Source organism: Dipodomys ordii, unplaced genomic scaffold, assembly GCF_000151885.1.
Source record: "Dipodomys ordii isolate 6190 unplaced genomic scaffold, Dord_2.0 Scaffold188, whole genome shotgun sequence".
NCBI lineage: Eukaryota > Metazoa > Chordata > Mammalia > Rodentia > Heteromyidae > Dipodomys > Dipodomys ordii.
In genome coordinates, this window is record NW_012267404.1 from 2,405,293 (window position 1) to 2,424,664 (window position 19,372).

At 37.7% G+C, this 19,372-nt stretch overlaps 1 protein-coding gene across 2 annotated transcripts in view; it reads left to right on the forward strand.

The window, feature by feature from the left end:
* Plce1 (phospholipase C, epsilon 1) overlaps positions 1 to 19,372 on the forward strand; it is a 241,247-nt gene that overhangs the window by 110,954 nt on the left and 110,921 nt on the right. For both annotated transcript variants that reach the window (XM_013034379.1, XM_013034380.1), the window contains exon 3: positions 18,082 to 18,398. In XM_013034379.1, the coding sequence (XP_012889833.1) occupies positions 18,082 to 18,398 (317 nt within the window). The remainder of the gene's footprint in view (positions 1 to 18,081; positions 18,399 to 19,372) is intronic.

Genomic DNA, 19,372 nt, shown 5'->3' on the forward strand with positions numbered 1-19,372 from the left:
TCCAATGGGAATGTATGAAGGATTCCCCTTACTCTTTCACAGTATAGAACAACCAGGAATTTGGGCAAACGTGCAGGTGGGAGTTAAGAAAAAACAAAGACAATATTCCTAGACAACTGAAGGATAAATGGATGTAAACTTGATGCTGGCAAGAAGAAAAAAAATAACAAGTGTTTCTCAGTTTGGGGGCTGACAAAGTAAATTTTTTAAAAATGTGAACAGTTAGATACAATTTGGACATCTTTAGTTTGAGAGCCTGGGACACTAAAGTAGACCTTCCCAATAGAAACATCCAGATTGGAGTCAGAGTCAGAGGTCAAAACTAGATTTATACAAAACTAGATTTATAAGCCATCTGCTTAGCAGTGATGCTTATGAGTTTCGGGGTTTTGTTTTGTTTTGAGGATAACAGAGATGGACAAAAGACTAAGAATTCTGAATTCAGGCTAAGGGGTGTCAGGAAGACCCAGAAACCAATACAATGGCTGGAAAGTTAAGGAGACAGCCATACTGAGTCCTAATATGGGGCTAAAGGAAGTTCCATGGAATTGAACTAAAAAGTGATATATAGAGCCAGGTGCAAGTGGTTCACACCTGTAATCCTATCTACTTAAGAGGCTGAGATCTGAGATTGTGGTTCAAAGCCAGCAAGGGCAGGAAAGTCTGTGAGATTCTTATCTCCAATTAATCACCAGAAAAACGGAAGTGGGGTGTGGTTCAAAGTGGCAAAGCACTAGCCATGAACTGAAGGGCTAAGGGACAGTGCTCAAAGGCAGAGTTCAAGATCCACGACCGACAAAAAAAAAAAAGAAAAAGTTATAGATTACCAAGTTCTCTCTACATAATATACCCATGATGTCTCCAAATGTGACATTAGCAACTTTTTTTGTTTTTTCTTTTTCTGTTAAAGCTTAGTTTAACTTTGTCCATAAAATCTTTTACATAAATCATAAGACATAGTAAAAATGTTTTTATTAACTACATATTTAAGTATAAGGTAATTTCTGTATAGCTCTGTCAACTACCAGATTAATTACACCATCTGGGTTACATTTACATATTAGGCACTCAATGAATAATTTACTCATAATAGTGTTTGGTTGATAAATGGAACACCTCAAGTCCTGTTGCTTTCCAAGATGGTTATTTATATAAAATTTTATTATAAAGGTGATGTACAGAATGGTTACATTTATATAAATCAAGTATTGATTACATTTGTTTGTGTTTTTTTTAATAATCCCATTTCAGTTCAAAGTGGGAATTTGAGTTTGCACATAAATTAAAGTGTCATGCCCAAATTACAAGAAATGATCAAAAAAGCATGTGTTTTGAGCCACTTGTCTTGGGCTTAGAATGTGGGCCTTACTTCTTACTGCCTGTAAATAGTTGGGCCAATTGTTTATCATCTGAGTTTCCTCAGATTGAATTACCTTGGTAGAACTAATAAGATGCATAAATAAATTTATTTTTTGTCAAATAATGCACTTGAGTGGCAGTTCTATAAATGTTACCAAGTAATGTTATCAGTGCCATTATCATTGCCTGTTATGGAAAAAAATGTTTCCACATTGGTTTTTCTCATTAAGTAACTTTGACCTACCCCAAATCTGGTACAGGTCATTATCAGGCAACTGTGTTCTAAATCAGAAATATTCTATGCTGGTTTTCTTGTTAGTCATAAAGCTATTTTAATTGATATTGATATTGTCAAGCACTGAAAATATGATTATAAGGACAAATGGTAGTAGAGAGTTCAAGCTCAACATTAATTTAAAGATATATATATATATATATCCTTTAAAAAAACAAACTATTTTTAAAATATTAGATTGTTTGTGATTTGATGTCATGGTTACAATCACATCTCGGTTTGCCATCTGTTCTTGTCCAACATACAAGATCCAGTTAGAGCCAAGATTACAAACAGACAATAAATGTTGTCTGGTCTTATATAAAGCTATTCTCATATCGTAATAGTCACATAACAATGGTTGTAAAGTTAAACATATGAAAAACAATCACTATAATACCTATAGAATAATAAGCAAAGCCCCACTATTGTTTTAATAGACATAGAGAAGTTAATTGACAAAATCCAACATACTTTCAATGAAAAAAAAAAAAACTTTAGCAAAGTGGGAATACAAGGGGACTAATCCAAACTGATGAAGTTCCTCTATGCAAAGCCCACAGCTACTATCATACATTGTGGTAAAAAGCTGAAAGCTTCCCAGGTAAGACCAAGTACCAGACACAGATGCCTACTTTATGCATTATTGTACTTAACTTCTATCCCAGGGCAATTGTATAAAAGAAAGAACTAAAATACATCCAGATTGCAAAAGAAGAAGTGAAACTATATTATCAGATAACATTATCTCTTATATAGAAAATTATAAAGAAATCCACTAAAACATTATTATAACTAATAAATTAGTTAAGCAAGGTAAACAGATCAGTTATACTCCTATGTACTAGACAGGAGCAGTCTCAAAATGAAATTAAGAAGACAGTTCTATGCCTGGCTAGCAAACACGAGGCCCTGAGTTCACATCTCAGTGCTATAACAAAATTTTAGGAACAATTAACAAAGAAACTCCAATCTTGTGTTCATGGATTGGGGTGTCCAATACTGTTAAGATGGCAATACTTCTCTAAAGTGAACAGATTCTATGTATCCCCTTGCAGAATTCCAACTTAACTAACAAACTAACTCTAAATTTTTGTAAAATTTCAAGGGACCTAGAATAGCTACAATAATATTTTGGCAATATGGGGTTTGAATTCAAATAATTTTAAAAGAAGATTTCTTATTTCAAAACTGACTACCACATTATAATAAAGAAAATATTTCTGTGAATCCATAAAGACATGTATATAGATCAGTGAACTCAAGTAGCCCAGAAATAAACTTTTTCATTTGTGGTCAAATAGTTTTTAACAAGGATGCCAAGACTATTCACTGAAGAGGGCACAGTCTCTCTTTAATAGGTAGTGCACTGGGAAAACTGGATATCCACATGTAAAAGAATGAAGTTGGACCCTGACCTGATACCATATAAAATACTTAACTCAAAATGAATAAAAGACAAAACCGGGCACAATAATACATGCCTGTAATCCTAGCACTCAAGAAGCTGAGACAAAAATGGAAAGACTTGGAAAAAATTATATTAAGTGAAGTAAGCCAGGCCCAAAGAAATATAGGTCCCATGGTTTCCCTTGTTTGCAATGACTAGTACATGTCTAGGACAAGTAGAAAAGGTCAAAGGCTATGTACATATGACCACATGAGATAATGTTAAGCAAAATGTACTCCAAGACAGGGACACAAGTGTTTTTTTTTTCTTTCTTGCTAGTGTTTTCAATGCACTATTTGATTCTTTTGTTTCTTTTGTATGTTCTTCCCCCATGGAATAACCCTGTTTTCACTGAATTTGATGCCTGTGTTCTGCATTTTGCATATACATTTTTGTAATTTGGGGAGGGGAAGGAATATAGCGGAACGCTTAAATGGGGATGCAGGTTGACCCATTGTGACAACAATGATGAGATATATACAGGACACTATGTTGAAAACGAACTTTACAATGTTGGGCTGGGGTGGAGGATGGGAGAAACTGGGGAGGTGGGGAGGGAAGTGATGGTAGGGGGAAAACAAAGGAGGAGGTAACAGTGCTAGCTACGAAATGTGCTCATTACCCTACTCATGTAACTGTAACCCCTCTGTACAACATTTTTACAATATATATATTTTTTTAAAAGAAGAAACTGAGACAAGAGGATTATGGGTTCAAGGCCAATCTGGGTTATATAACAAGACTGCTTTCCTTAAAAAAAAAAAAAAAAAAGCACCTGAACAAGACCTGAAACAAGAAAACATTTAGAAGAAAACACAGGGAAAAGCTTCATGACATTGAACTTTGCAATAATTTCTGGGATGTGATACCTAAAGGCATTCACAACAGAAGAAGAATAAATGGAATTTGGCTGGGAAGGTGGCTTGGTGGTAGAATGCTTGCCTAGCATACATGAAGCCCTGGATTCTATTCCTCAGTACCACATAAACAGAAAAAAACAGAAGTGGTGATGTGGCTCAAGTAGTAGAGTGCTAGCCTTGAGTGAAAGAAGCTTAGGGACAGTGCCCAGGCTCTGAGTTCAAGCCCTATGACTGGCACAAAAAAAATTGGAATTTATAAAAATTAAAAGCTTTGTTTCAACAGAGGACAAGATCAGTAGAATAAGGCAATAACTGAATGGAAGAAAGCATTTGGAAATTTTATATAATATGGAATTAAGGAAGCAGGACTGTGACTCAAGTGGTACAGCACTAGTCTTGAGTAAAAGAGCCCAGGGACAGTGCCCATGCCCTGAGTTTAAGCCCCACAACTGACAAAAAAAAATGGAATTAATGCTGTGATTATATAGAAAGTTAAATCCCTTGGTACAACTAATTAAGGATAATTAAAAATAAATAAGTAATAAAAATAAACTTCCTTAGGGACATAAAATTAATTTTTATAAAGAAAATACTTCAACAACAAAAAACAAACAACTGAGTTCAAAAATTAAAGATAACTTAAATAGACATTTCTTTAAAGAGGATATATATAAATGGTCAATAGCCCCATGGAAATATGATCAATATCATTTGTCATTAAGGAAAAAGTAACTTAAATCACGGTAAGTTACCACTTCATACCACTAGAACAGATAATAAAAGTAAAGAAGGAGGTGGGGAATAAGAAAGGGAGGGAAAACAAATGTTTGGTGCTGCTGGGAGCATAACTTAGTGTAGCCCCAGAAAAGAATCTGAACATCATCAAGATTTATGTAAATATAAAAATTACCCAAACATTAATAACAATATTCTTCATAGCAGCCAAAAATAGAAACAAGCCAAATGTGCATCATCTCTTAAGTAAACAAAATGTGATGTATGCATACAATGGATGATTATTGAGACTTTAAAAAAGGAAGTACTGATCCATGCAACAATACCAATAAACTTTGAGATCATTATATTGAGTACAAGAAGTTAGTCATAGAAGGCCACATGCTGATTCCATTACATGGAATGTCCAGAACAAAGTGTATAGGGCAGAAGATAAATTAATGGTTGTCAAGGGCTAATATTAGGGCAGGAAGAGTGAATGCTAACATGTACAAAGTTAGGCAGTTTAGAGGGTGATGAATGTGTTTAAAAAAAAAACAGCTACGGTGATAATTACATGATTTTAAGTGTAAAATTGTACCCTCTATAAAGTAAGGGCAAGTCACATCTCAGTTATTAATTTTTCAATGTTTAAAAAACAAATAGTTCAGCAGCATTTTAACATGAAAAAAAATTAACAGACTACTTTGACATCTCAGTGGGTTTGAAAGCTAGTTTTTTTGTTTTTGTTTATTTCCTATGTTCATAATGCTTCTAACATTTAATTAATGAGAGTTTCTCTCACCAACAACCAGCTCTCCCACTCTGCCAACAACGACTGTGTGTCTTATAATTCAGTTCTGACACTTTCTACTTGGAGAAAGTATGTTAGGGGCTGCATGTTAGGGATTTTGCCTCATAAGACCTCCCCTGCCCCCATACACACACTGCATAATCAGTCACTTGGCCTGTGGTGTTTGGGGACAAATTGGCTATAAACTGACCCTTCTCAAGTTTGGTAAGTTACTATAATGACTGACAAACTCAAAGAAACACTTTATCACTTCATTGTAAAGGTCATAGATAACAGGCAGGTGAAGAGGTATGTAGGGAAAGGAAGGGCAGGGAGACCTCTCTCCAGATGTACCACTTTCCCAATAACTGCATGGCTTCATTACCCTCAGAAATTCTATGGGCCCAGTGGTTTAAGGAATTTTCTGTGAACATCATCACATACTTGTGAGCTATTATTACTCAATCTTCAGCCCTTTCCTCTCCCCAGAGGATGAAGGGCGGGACTGAAGTTCTAGGCTTCCAATCAAAGGTTGACCCTTCTGGTTACCACGTTCCAACCCAGACCTCTCCAGGAGCTCCCTGAGAGCTGCCTTTAGAACAAAAACCACTCCTGCCACTTAGGAAACTATAACGCATTTAGAACAAAAGATATCCCAGACATTCCTATCACTCCATGAGAGCTTTGTAGCTCTGCACCAGCAACGAAATACTTATGCATTTTATTATGGCAGATGTTCTTTTCATGGACAAACTGCAGAGGTAAGAAGAGCAGATGTTGGGATTTTTATCAGGGCCCTTTTCAAATTAGGAAACCTATTGCTGCAGTACATAACTGAATGACAAGGACATCTTATTTTGTTCCTAAATAAATAAAATATCATTTGGGATCTTTTTATTTAAAACATGTTTTTATTATGGTGGGCACCATACTAGAGAGTGCAAGTTACAGGTTATAGAAACAAAGCAAAAAGTTTCCATTGCCTGAAATGGTTTGATGTATGAGTAAGTTTCCCTATCTGACTCCTAAGATGAAAAGCTTCAGAATTCCTTCAAATGATGAATTCCTGGTGATGATTAAATGGCTAACTATTAAGAGCTGGCTATGTAGCAAACATTTACATTCATTTTCTTGTTTTATGATGTAGCTGTTTAGCAAGTCACTGAGCTGGGCTATGTCTCATTGTCTGTGTGGCTCCTAAGTATAGTTACTGTATTTCACTGTCTGTTTGTTTTACTGGAAAGTCCTCCCTGTAGGCGTGGACATATAGCACCGTAGATTCTAGCCACAACAAGGGAGCAAGGCCACAATATGGCCTGAGCACTTGGAGCCTTGAGTTCTGGTGTAACTTTGACCCTTATGAGCTGTGTGGCCTAGGGCAAGAAGCATAGTCTCTCACAGGCGTGGTTTACTGATCTGTAAAATCCAGACAGTTTGTTCCAGTTATCTCCATAGTTCCTTCTGCCTCAAGCATTAGCCTTAAGTCCTACCTCATTCACCCATCACTGAGAGACATCTGACTGCGAGAAACTAAAAAGAAGGAAACTTTCAGGCCACATCATGGGATGACTTCAGGGTCTGAGCTTTGGTGTCACACTTCTGTGACACTAATCTCAGTGTGGTGTGATGCTGAGCAAGTTCCTTAACCTGTGTTCCCAGCTTTGAAGAAGTTGCTAATAACAATAGTGCTGTGCTGCCTGTGTCAGTAGCACTGACAGGGAGCATTGTGGGTGTAAGCACTGAGTGAGAACTGCAGAGCTTAGTGCAAGTACTAGCTCACAGTAAGTACTGGGGTAGTTAGTATATATTGTTCATTCAGGTTATAATTTATTACTGAGTATCATAGTTATCAAATAGAGATTGGGCTCTGAAGCTCAGGTATCTTGCCGAGGGTTGGGTTCTGGAGCTGCTTGTATCTACTACCTAGGCCATCCCTCAGGACACATAACCATTGATACCCAGAGTCCTCACCATTAACTTTGAGTCAATGTCCCCAATACAAGACAACACATTATATAATTTACCTTATGAATTTAGGCTCAATTGAATTTTTCACCCAGAGTAAAAACTGGGTAAAAAAAATTCAATTGAGCCTAATAAATAAATGATAGATAAATGATCAGTGAGCAGTATCAATAGATGGATAAATGATTAATAAGAAGTACCACTACAATGGTTAATGTGCTATAAGAAAACATTATATGGACGTTTCCCAATGTGAGAGTACTTTTTCCTCTTTCAGTATTTATATTCTAACATTAAGCACATATAAAAATGTATTTACCAGATTGCTTATTACAGTAAATGCTTATACATTATTTATAATGGTCAAAATTACAAATGCAACACGTACTTCTAAAAAGTCATTAAAAGAACAAATATTATAAGCCTAGTTTCAGAGTTGAGGGAATGTACATTGTAGTCTTCAGTTACCAAAAAAACTGTGGCTGGGGCACTAGTGGCTCACATCTGTAATCCTTACTACTCAGGAGGTTGAGATCTGAGGAGTGTAGTTTGAAACCAGCCTGGACAGGAAAAGCCATGAAATTCCTATCTCTGATTAACCACCCAAAGGAAAAAAACAAACAACAACAAAACAAACAAAAAACCAGAAGTGGAGCTGTGGCTCAAAGTTTTAGAACACTAGCTTTAAGCAAAAGGCTTGGTCGGGGACAGGACCCAAACCGAGTTCAAGTCCTACAACCATAAAAAAAAATTAATTATGTATTCTCTTAGCCTACTTTTTGTAAATATTGTGTATATCTATAGTAGCATGAAATGTTACAACAAAAATACAATCTGAAATTATTTCTTCATGGATTATTGATTACTTACATTTTCTTCTTTCTGCCCTTCTTTATATTTCCTATATTTTCATAATAAGCACATATATATCTTTGGAAATTGAGATGCAAAAGTTGCGTCTAATGACAATTATGTCAATTTTTTTTCCCTTAAGGTTCTTTAGTCTAATAGAAAGTTTCATCTCAACTCTGGTCTAGACATATTAGTCTTTTTCTTCTGTAAGTACTGCCTTAGAAATAATGTGTTTCATTGATTTTGTGAACTCATCTTTTTCACGGAGGCTAAAGACAAGCCAGGCACTTTTGTTGCAAGATTGATTTTGTTACTGAAAACCAGTAACAGATAATGAGAAAAAAAAATCACCAGTCAAGTAACCATTTTCTGAACCTATCACTTCCATGTTAAAAGCAATTTTCAGCTTTGCCTGAGATTTAGTGTTTTTAAGCCAACTCTGAACCTTTGAAAAGAAATCAATATCTTTCCCTCTGTGTCTTATTTTATGTAATTGGAAGCACATCATTAAAACTACAATTGAAAATCTAATACATAACTTTAAAAAAAAGTAACTGTCTATAAAATGCACCCAACTTTAATCCATTAAAATAGATTCAAAATTTTTTTTCTTTCTTTTCTGACTGTAACTTGAAATATTTTTCTAAACCAATACTGAAGTATTAAAAAAAATCCTGAGCTAAAACTGGACCCACTTTTTGAGCATGCAAAGAATCAGGTTTGTTCTCTGGGTGAAGTTTTGAGAGGTCATTTTTACCTATTTTTTAAAATGCTGTCACATGGGCATTACAAGAAAGTACTAGAACTGTATGTACTAGACAGATATGTAAAGATAGACTTAAAATTATAAAAATTGTTTTCTGTACAGCAGCATTATGTTTTGTTATTCTCAATTTGCATTTTTCACTAAGCTTATGAAGACTTCCAATGTCATTACATAATAATTTACCTCACAGTCCATGTTTTTTCAGAAATTTGTCAGGTAAAACCCTAGATGTGGAATTGCTACACCAAAAGGTATGCATACTTATAATTTGGATTTGTCTTCCAAGAAAGTTATGCCCCATTCCCTACCATCCAGTGAATGGAAATGAAAAATAAATTTTATGGAACATGGCTGTGCAGCAGGTTCTTCCAGTTTTGTTTTGTTTTTGTTGTTTGTTTGGTCATGGGTCTATGAACTCTGGACCTGGGCACTGTCCCTGAGCTCCTCAGCTCAAGGTGTGCACTCTGCCACTTGAGCCACAGTGCCACTTCTGGTTTTCTGGTGGTTAACTGGAGATAAAAGTCTCATGGACTTTCCTGTCTAGATTGGCTTTGAAATGCAATCCTCAGATCTCAGCCTCTTGAGTAGCTCACAGGCATGAGCCACCAGCTTTTGATAGGATTGAGTTTAAAATCATGATTGCAAAGTTGCTCAGCTGGCTTGGAGAGGAGGCACTTAATAAATTCAGGTTCCTAAAAGTAATAATCCTAACTCTCTAACCTCATCCTTATCCCCAGAGAAAAGATACGTGTAGATTTATGCTAATTTATGCTAATTGTGGATATAAAGAAAAGGGGCATCATAAGGGGGAGTGTCTCAATGGGACAGCGTTAAGATACAGTGCCTGTGTCTCCTCTGTAGAAGATCCCTCAGAATGCTTAAGTATAAAAGAGGTTGTGTTTTTGGAGTCAGAACAGTATTTAAAATCTAGCTCTTAGTAGCAAGGGTGACTTCTTTCATCATTTTTGGACAGGGATACTTACAGGGTAACCTGTTGCATGGGAATCTTTGTAAGTATTAAATGAGTTCTTAATGCAAAAGACTAATGCATAATGAAATGCAAGAGCTAGTTGAGAAAACTTTAGGATCCAAGCCATGGGCATCTTGAAGGGTTAACTTGTTGACGCTTTTGTAGGAAAACTTGAGGTAATTAGTGTCATTTTAGTTAATAAATACAACGTACCACAATACCTTTTCCACCCATGTTCTGAAACTCTTAGCACCTTCCAACATGCAGCATTACTCATATATTTTGCCTGTTGTTGATCTTGTGACCTTTCCTGTTCTATATGAATGGAGAGTTTTGGTTCACTAAATCCCAACATTAGTGTAGCCTGGAACATAGTAGGTACTTGGTAAGTGAATGGATGATTTTCTACTTAATGTTTCTACTTAATGTTTTCTACTTAATGTCCATTCAGATGTACTGGCAGCTCTGAGGGCTGGCCCCTGGACTCTGAGCATGCCCAAGATAGCTCCAGCTAAGCCTACGGCAACAGAGAGTAAGTACTAGGCCAGGAGCCAGAAGCTTCAGGTTCTCTCTTAGATTTTGCCAATTCAAGCACTGTCCTCCCCAAGCTGAATTCATGGACAAATCATGTAGGCTTTATTCAAACTTCATATTTTAAAAAAAGGAACAATGCCTATCTGTGACAGAAGCAACAACTCCTGTTGTCTTATGCGGAGATTATATTAGATTTTCTAAAATAAAACATTCGATACTCATATGAAGAATAGCAAGAAAGACTAAGTGCTTTTACTTTCACTTTTACTTTTACAAAAAGCCAAAAAGAAAAATAAATGGAACATAGCAAGTTTCTCTGGACTCTGGGCCCAAGCTGAAGGCTCTTAGGTGTGATCAGGCTCTGAAGAGCATAGTTTTTCTAAGTGCCTACCTTTCAGGTAGGAGTTTTCTAAATGTACTAGTTGAACTGTTAAGGAAAAATACTCCAATTTAGAAGTGCATTCCGCAGATCCACTTGGGTATTTGAGGCATAGCCCTTAGGAATGAGTGCTTACAGACAAACTCATGGGCTGGTGATCACTGAGAAGACTTCCTGGGGATCCTTCAGTTGCTTCTCAGAGCAGCTTCTCAAGGGAAGACTTTGCCTCAAGATGAGGTGATAAATCCACTTGAGACCCAAAGTCTGGGATACCTACATCTGCCTTTTCTTCTTCATGAGCTACACATGTTTTCTAAGGTCTTCTGAAAAAATGAAACTTCCTTCCTGGTTTTCTACAGTGATGCTCCATCTGGGTGAATATAGGCTCTGGCCATGGGGAATACCTTACAGTTTTTGAAATAAGGCATAGTTTCTCTCACCCTTACTTTGTGTTCCAATCATGGCAGATTAAGTCTCTTGAAACCACCAACTTCACAAGCTCCTCTGACCTAGTTTGTTTCATTGCAAAGCACTGAGTGTGATGAGAAGCATTTGGCACAGCTTTTGATACTTGTGGGAATGGTACAGAGACAGACAACAAGGTTGAAGGGGGCTGCTATATTACAATATATTTGCTTTGTGGGGACTATTGAAGGGTTAGAGAAATCCTGCATTTAGAAGGAAAGCCTGTTTAGCTTAAACCTAGTATTTATCCTTGATTATAAACCAAGGAATGAGGCTTTATACAAATTTGGTGTGATATGCTTGGAGATGCTGATTTTTTAAACTTAATTATATTGTCAAGATGATATACAGAGGATTACAGTTACATATGTAAGGTAATTAGTACATTTCTTGATTTCTTAAGAACTCAAGCAAAAGAAAGCAATGGACTGGTCTGAGTTGCTACATTCTACCATATAGTCATGATGACTGAAGAAGGGTCAAATCCTTACCTGTAAAGTCTAAAGAAGTCATTTTATTAGATCATCTTAAGTAAAGAAGCACAAGGAATTGATTTATGCTAACTACAACCTCCTGAGATGAATCTATAAACCAGAATACAAGGTAGCAGTATGCTGAGTAATCAGGACATGAGCTCTGGAGTGAAATAAACCCTGCTTATCCAGCTCTCTGACTTACTACTGATGTGATATGAGTGATGATACTGTTGATCTCTCAAAGTAATCCACAGGAAGCATTTAGTAGAGAAAGCTTTAATTTGAGCAGACATTGAGATTTTGAAGTTACTTTTTGTGGAGTGCACATGTCTAGGCTATGACATATCTTGAGACAGCCCTATTCTCCTATAGATGAACTGTTACAAATGAGCATGGGAATGAGCACACCAATTACACATGACATGGATGATTGTATTCATCAGAATTTTTTTGGCAGTCCTGGAACTTGAACTCAGGGCCTGGGCATTGTCCCTGAGCTTCCTTTGCTCAAGGCTAGCACTCTACCACTTGAGTGACAGCACCACTTCTGGCTTTTTCTGTTTATGTGGTACTGAGGAATTGAACCCAGGGCTTTATGCATGCTAGGCAAGCACTCTACCACTAAGCCATATTCCTTGCCATGTCATCAGAACTTTGTTTTGAACTTTTTGTTACTTTTAAGTAGTGGTGCAAAGGAGTTACCCTTTAACAAGGCAGTTTATGAATTTATCATTGGGACTTTTTTTTAAAGTGGTTTTGCAAGAGAAGATCCACAGATGCCATTGGGTCCTGTGAACTTTGCAGCACAAATGAGGAAGAAGAGTCAGGAAGCATAAGCTAATACACCTTGCGCCCATCACTGTGGCCATGTTGGAGATCAGGAGGCCAGAGGTATAATGTGCAACTGAGTAGTAGTTATGGCATGGGAAAGGGACAAAGGAGATAAGGAAGAAGCAAGAATTAGAAGAAGGGGGAAATAACACCTTCTCGAAGTGTACAGCTTAGGGAACAGAAATCATGTCCCAAGAAGATTTCTATGATGTTTTTTTATAGTCATGGTACAAATTCCCTGAGTATTCCTGCTTTGAGGAAGCCTGCATCAAAACACTACATGTTTCAAGGCTCCTAGCCTTAATTTGTGTTTTTATTGAGTGTGATATCATGCTTGTATTGAGATACATGGGGTCAACTAGATTTATTAAGGTTACATTGACCAGGCTTGTTTTTCTTCTTTCATTCATTTTGTAAAGATCTCCTTTATTAGTATTTACTACCAGGCTCAAGATTTATTGTTCACTGTAACAGCATGTGATTCACATCTCAAGATGCATTGCAGATTCAAATGTATCATCTTAACATCATTTTTGTGTTTTATTATTGCATTATCTCTTTTACATTAGACAAGTGATTGTTATATAAGATCTGGGAGTCATTTTTATTTCCTGTACAAAGTACTGCATTTTGAAATCATGTCTAAGAGTTGATTACTTCTGGAAAGGGTTATAACATGTGGCTAATTTTACATAAACTATCAGTAACCAAAAGCTGCCCACCATTAAGCCACTTAATTTTCAGGAAATCTAGTCACTTTCTAAACGATTCAGAAAGTTGGAGAGCGAGGTTATGTTGACTAGATTTGGGAATCTGCCTTATTTTTAATTTTTTAAACACAGCTCAGTGAGAACCAAATATAGTTTGGTAGCTCCCACTTTTTAGTTCTGCATATGTTTGGTTGTTTTGTCCAAGAGAGTTAAAATGCATCGAATAAATTCCTTACCTTCTTGCCATTTATAATCAAAGAAAAGTGATCATTTAGATATTATAGATTTTATGATGAAGACAAAGTAAGAACTTTTGCCTGGAATATGTTCGAAACAAACTAGACTTATATCAATGAAGAAACTTAAAGCTTTCTCTCCACAGTATTTTTTGTGTGTGTGTGAAAATACCGTATGGAAAGGTTACAATTACATGGGCAAGATAATGAGTACATTTCTTATCAAGCATTGTTGCCACCTCCTTTGTTTCCCCTTCCTATCTCTTCCTATCCCTGCCACCCCCCACCCCCTGCCAAAGTTGCACCCCCACCCCCGGCCAAAGTTGAAAAGTTCGTTTTTCGACATAATGACTTGTACATCTCATTGTTGCAATGGGTCCACTTGTATCCCTATTTAAACTATTTGTTTTTTCCCTTCCCCTCCACAAATTATACCAACAGCAAATACAGTGAAAACAGGGGTTATACCATGGGGGAGGGACATACAAAGCAACAAAGAAATCATCTTATAAAGATGTTAGAAACAATCTCATGATGGGGGGAGGCTGGGAAGGGATGTGAAGTGTAAACAAAGGAGGAGGCTGTAATGCTTGATAAGAAATGTACGCATTATCCTGCCCATGTAATTGTAACCCTCTGTACAGCATGTTCACAAAATAAAATAAAATAAATAAAAAAACAATCACATGAAAGAAAAACATTTGAATACTTGTCTTGGGGTTCATTTCACCTAACATCAACTTACCTGACCTTTTCTGCTTGACTCAGACATATACTAGTTATTGCAAATAAGGGAAACCATGGGACTTACGTTACTTTGGGCCTGGCTTATTTCACTTAATATAATTTTTTCCAAGTCTTTCCATTTCCTAACAAATGGGGCAATGTCATTCTTTCTGATGGAGGCATAGAATTCCATTGTGTATATATACCGCATTTTCTTGATCCATTCATCTACTGAGGGGCATCTGGGTTGGTTCCATATCTTAGCTATGGTAAATAATGCTGCAATAAATATAGCTGTGTTGGTAACTTTAGTGTGGTCTTGTTTGTGATCATTTGGGTAAATGCCCAAAAGTGGGATTGCTGGGTCATAGGGGAGCTCTATGTGGAGTCTTTTGAGGAAACTCCATACTACTTTCCAAAGTGGTTGAACAAGTTTACACTCCCACCAACAATGCAGTAAGGCTCCCTCCAGCATCTGTTGTTATTAGAGTTCTTGATTATAGCCATTCTAACTGAGGTGAGGTGTATCTCAATGTTGTTTTGATTTATATTTCTTTTATGGCTAGAGAGGTTGAGCATGTCTATTGGCCATCCTTCTTTCTTCTTCAGAGAAGTTTCTCTTTAAGTCTTTTGCCCACTTAATTATTGGGCAGTTGTTTCTTTGAGGATTTGTTGTTGGGGGATTTAATTTTTTGAGTTCCAGGTATATTTTAGATACGAGACCCTTGTCCTTTGTATGTCTAGTGAAGATCTCCCAATCTGTGGGCTTTCTATTGATCTTGCTAGCTATGTCCTTTGCCATGCAGAAGCTCTGCAATTTCATGCAATCCCATTTGTCCAACCTTTCTTTGATTTGTTGTGTTTCAGGGTCTCTATTAAGAAAATTTCCTAGGGTGTCTTCTATTCCATCCTGTAATGTTTTCAGAGTGTCTGCTTTGACTCTGAGGTATTTGATCCATTTGGAGTTTATTCTGGTGCAGGATGATATATAAGGATCTAGCTTTAGTTTTCTACAAGTAGTTAACCAATTTTACCAACACCATTTACTGAAGAGGCTGTCTTTCTTCCATTCTATTTTTTTTAGCTCCCTTATCTAAGATTAGATGGCTATAGGTCTGTAGGTTCATTTCTGGGTTTTCAATTCTATTCCATTGGTCCTGAGGTTTGTTCTTGTGCCAGTACCCAGCTGTTTTGATTACTATGGCTTTATAGTAGAGTTTGAAATTTGGTATTGATATTCCTCCAGCACTGTTCTTTCTGTTGAGGATTGTTTTTGCTATTCGGGGTCTTTTATTGTTCCATATGAATTTTTGGATTGCCTCTTCTATTTCCTTGAAGAATGAGGTTGGATTATTGATAGGTAAGGCATTGAATTTGTAGATAGCCTTAGGAAGTATTGCTATTTTCACAATGTTGATCCTTCCAATCCAGGAGCATGGGAGGTTTTGCCACTTTCTAAGTTCTGTTTTGATTTCTTTTTTTCAGGTTTTTTAAAAATGTTTTGGGTCCACAATATTTTTTTGTTTTGACATAGATTCTTGCTATACAGCCAAGAAGTGCCTGAAACTTGCTCTGTAGCCCAGACTGGCCTCCAAATCTTATTCTTTCTACCTCAGCCTTATGGGTACTGGGATTACATACAGGTGCTATCATGCCCTCGTCACAGTTCTTGAGTTATTTGTTTGTTTTAAAGCACTGGAGTTTGAACTCATGGCCTAGTGTTTTCTAAACGGATACAAAACCACTGAGCCGAGGTTCCAGACCTGTTTTTCATGATTATTTTTAGAATAAGGTTGCACATTTTGCCTATACATGTACCCAAGCCATAGTCCACTTAATTTTAGACTTCCCTTCTTTACCAAGATAACAGGTGCATGTTACTTGGTCCAGCTTCCCTCCATGGAGATAATCTCGTGGACTTTTCTTCCTGGGATGGTGTACCACTATGATCCTCCCAATCCCAGCCAAGCAGTAAGGGTCTCACAAACTTTTCTGTTTGGCTGGCCTTGAAGTGTGATCTTCATTTTGTCAGCTTACCAGGTAAGTATGAGCCACTGGTATCCAGCTTCCCATTTTTTTAATATACTGAAAGTATTTCTTTTTTTAAAAGTGGGGGTGGAGCTCACTTAATGAAGTGGCAGATAGTATCAAGAACTTTGCCTGTGCAATTTCAGAGGCAATTGCACTGCTTAGGAGAGGCTGAGTTAGGAAGATAGCATCAAAGTCCAGGCCATCAACAGAGGTGTCCTACCAACATTGTGATAGTGATGTTTTGGATATGGGGGGAAGGTAGAGGACAAATTCAGGGATGATGAGATCAGAGCTCAGTGATTCCAAGATGGAGTCATTTAGAGTGATGCTTCCAAAGATTTCTGCAATGGAGATACAGAAAGAGTCTAGAAATACTGGGATCTAAAGGCTAAGCAAGTTCTTCTATGAGATTTATTGTCTCCTGATCACAGGTGGGTGAGAAATAGAATGCCATCAGAAGACAGTGTGCTTTATTTTAGCCAAGGGCCACTCCTGTGGCAGTATGGAAAGTGTGAAGGAGACCTCCAAGGAGGATCAGCAGGGAAGGGAAAATGTACACTGGAGAACAAGGGCAGTTTGGACCCCAGGGCAGTGTGTCCTGAAAAGATTCCAAGGATACTAGTCACACAGAATGATGTCATAGACATTGTATAATGTGTGGCTCAGGGAATACTGTTGGTTAAGCTGACGTAAACAGGTTTTTACTGCAAGCCCCTTCTGAGCCTGTGCAATGTGCCAGTCCGCCTCAAGTTTCTGCAGGAAGAGAATGTGATGTGAATCTGTGACATTTCTCTTAACTTATGTGACTACAAAACTAGTTTCCTTTCCAAATACCAGTTTTTGAAGATCATACTTTAGAAAAAGTCTGTTCATCATAAATTTTTCCAAGTTGGTTGACCAAATGTGTAAGTGAATAAATGAACCATAGGCAAGAAGTTAAGAGGCAGACTGGGAGGGTGTCAAAGTAAAGAGAAAATCATGCTGGCATTTCTAATTAATGGAATCAGTTTGAGCCTAGGAGTCTCTGTCTTTGATACTTCTCTCTGTTGGACCCACCACCTTCTTTCCTCCATCCTCCTTCTACCTCTTGCTACTTGTTTTAAACCAGGGAGTGAAATTTATGCTGTCAGACATATCATATGCTCTACTCTCTTCATAGGTGATTCTGTTATGCAGACTCCCGAATGGTCCTCAGTGAAATCAGTCTTTGGGGGAATAACACTGGCAGTACATCTCACAACATTTTGACACCTTGTGTACAGAGGTCCTAGGGTATTCCTACATCTTCTATATGCTTACAACAAATATGCATGCACACAGGAACACCCTTCTTTCCTCTTCTATTTCAATTGTCTGCCTCCAAATCCACCCTCATTTCTTTTCATTCTGATGGTGAAGAAGGAAGAAAAGGGAACAAAGTGTCTTAGTGAGCTGGCTGGAGAATGATGTGCTACATCAATGCGGCTTCTGAAAAGAGAAAACTGAACCCTAGCCTCTGCCTCACAGGAGAGGACAGGGTTGTGGATAGAGAAGACAAACCTCAGAATGGTCTCCATAACAAAGAAGGTAGTGTTGAACTATTTACCAAGCGAAGGATCTGGCTAAGTAACAAGGCTTTGAATGTCTCCATTGTCAAGTATACCAACTTTGGTATAACCATGATTTTTACTGTTGTTTTTTTTGTTTTCAGAACGCCAACCAGGAAGCTCAATGGCAAATTCCAGTGCCCTCCCTTCAAGTTCAGCTGGCATCAGCAAGGAACTGATTGATCTGCAGCCCCTCATTCAGTTCCCAGAGGAAGTCGCCAGCATCCTGACAGAGCAGGAGCAGAATATTTACCGAAAGGTCTTGCCTGTTGACTACCTTTGCTTCTTAACTCGAGACTTGGGTACCCAGGAATGCCAGAGATCCCTGCCCTGCCTTAAAGCTTCCATCTCAGCATCAATTCTCACCTCTCAAAGTGGAGAGCACAATGCCCTTGAAGACCTCGTGATGAGATTTAATGAGGTAAGGATGTTTCTGTATTTGAATCCCCATCAGTGATTTTTTAAAGCATTTTTCATCTCAGATTTGTCTTCTATTGATATCCCACTCATCTACCTGACTCACCACTTCCACAATGGCTGTTTTTCTTCCCAGATAATAAGATCAATACCCCCACTGTCTTCCTACTTCTCATTGTCTTCCACCTGCCCATAAGCCTGATAGATTTTAGCTCCATTCCTTGCTGAGTCTACACATCCTCCTCCCTTTCATCAATCAGACTTTTAATCCCATGGATGTTTTTGAGACCTGTGTCAAAGTTGTGTGTTTCGGCAACATGACCCCTGGCCATATCTACCTAGCCTACTTCCTTTTCCACTCTCAGGACTCTGGTATTCCTGATCAGAAATGTAAAGCCCATTATACCTGGGATTGCACATATGAGGAGCCATAAGGCAATTCACTGTGGGGCATGAATCACCCCATTCCTCCCTCCCATAGATGTCCTCATCTCACAAAACTGCTCCAAAGCCTGAGATCAAGCCAGAAGCCCGTTCTGAAGAGAACAGGTGTGACTAGAGACTGGGAATGCTTAGGATGAAGCTTGTATATAGGTTTTTGGGACTCAGTGGGAGACACAAAGGCAATTATTGGCATCTCTTTTGTCCGAAGGTAAAAAGGAAGGCCAGGAAGGAGAGGCAGGTCTTCATGCATGGTGTGATCAGGGCATACTGTGCTCAAGTTTAAGGGACCCTTTTTTCCATAGCACATTCCTATACACAGACTTCTCTGTTCACATTGTATATGTTTTAGATATTTTTATTTTTCCTTTGAATATTAAATCACAAATTTTTTTTTAATTTTTTATTGTAAAGATACTATACAGAGGGTTACAGTTACATAAGTGAGGTAATGAGTACACTTCCTCTTGAACATTGTTAGCCCCTCCATTGTTTTCCCCCTACCATCCCCTCCCTCCCTCCCTTCCCCGAAGTTCT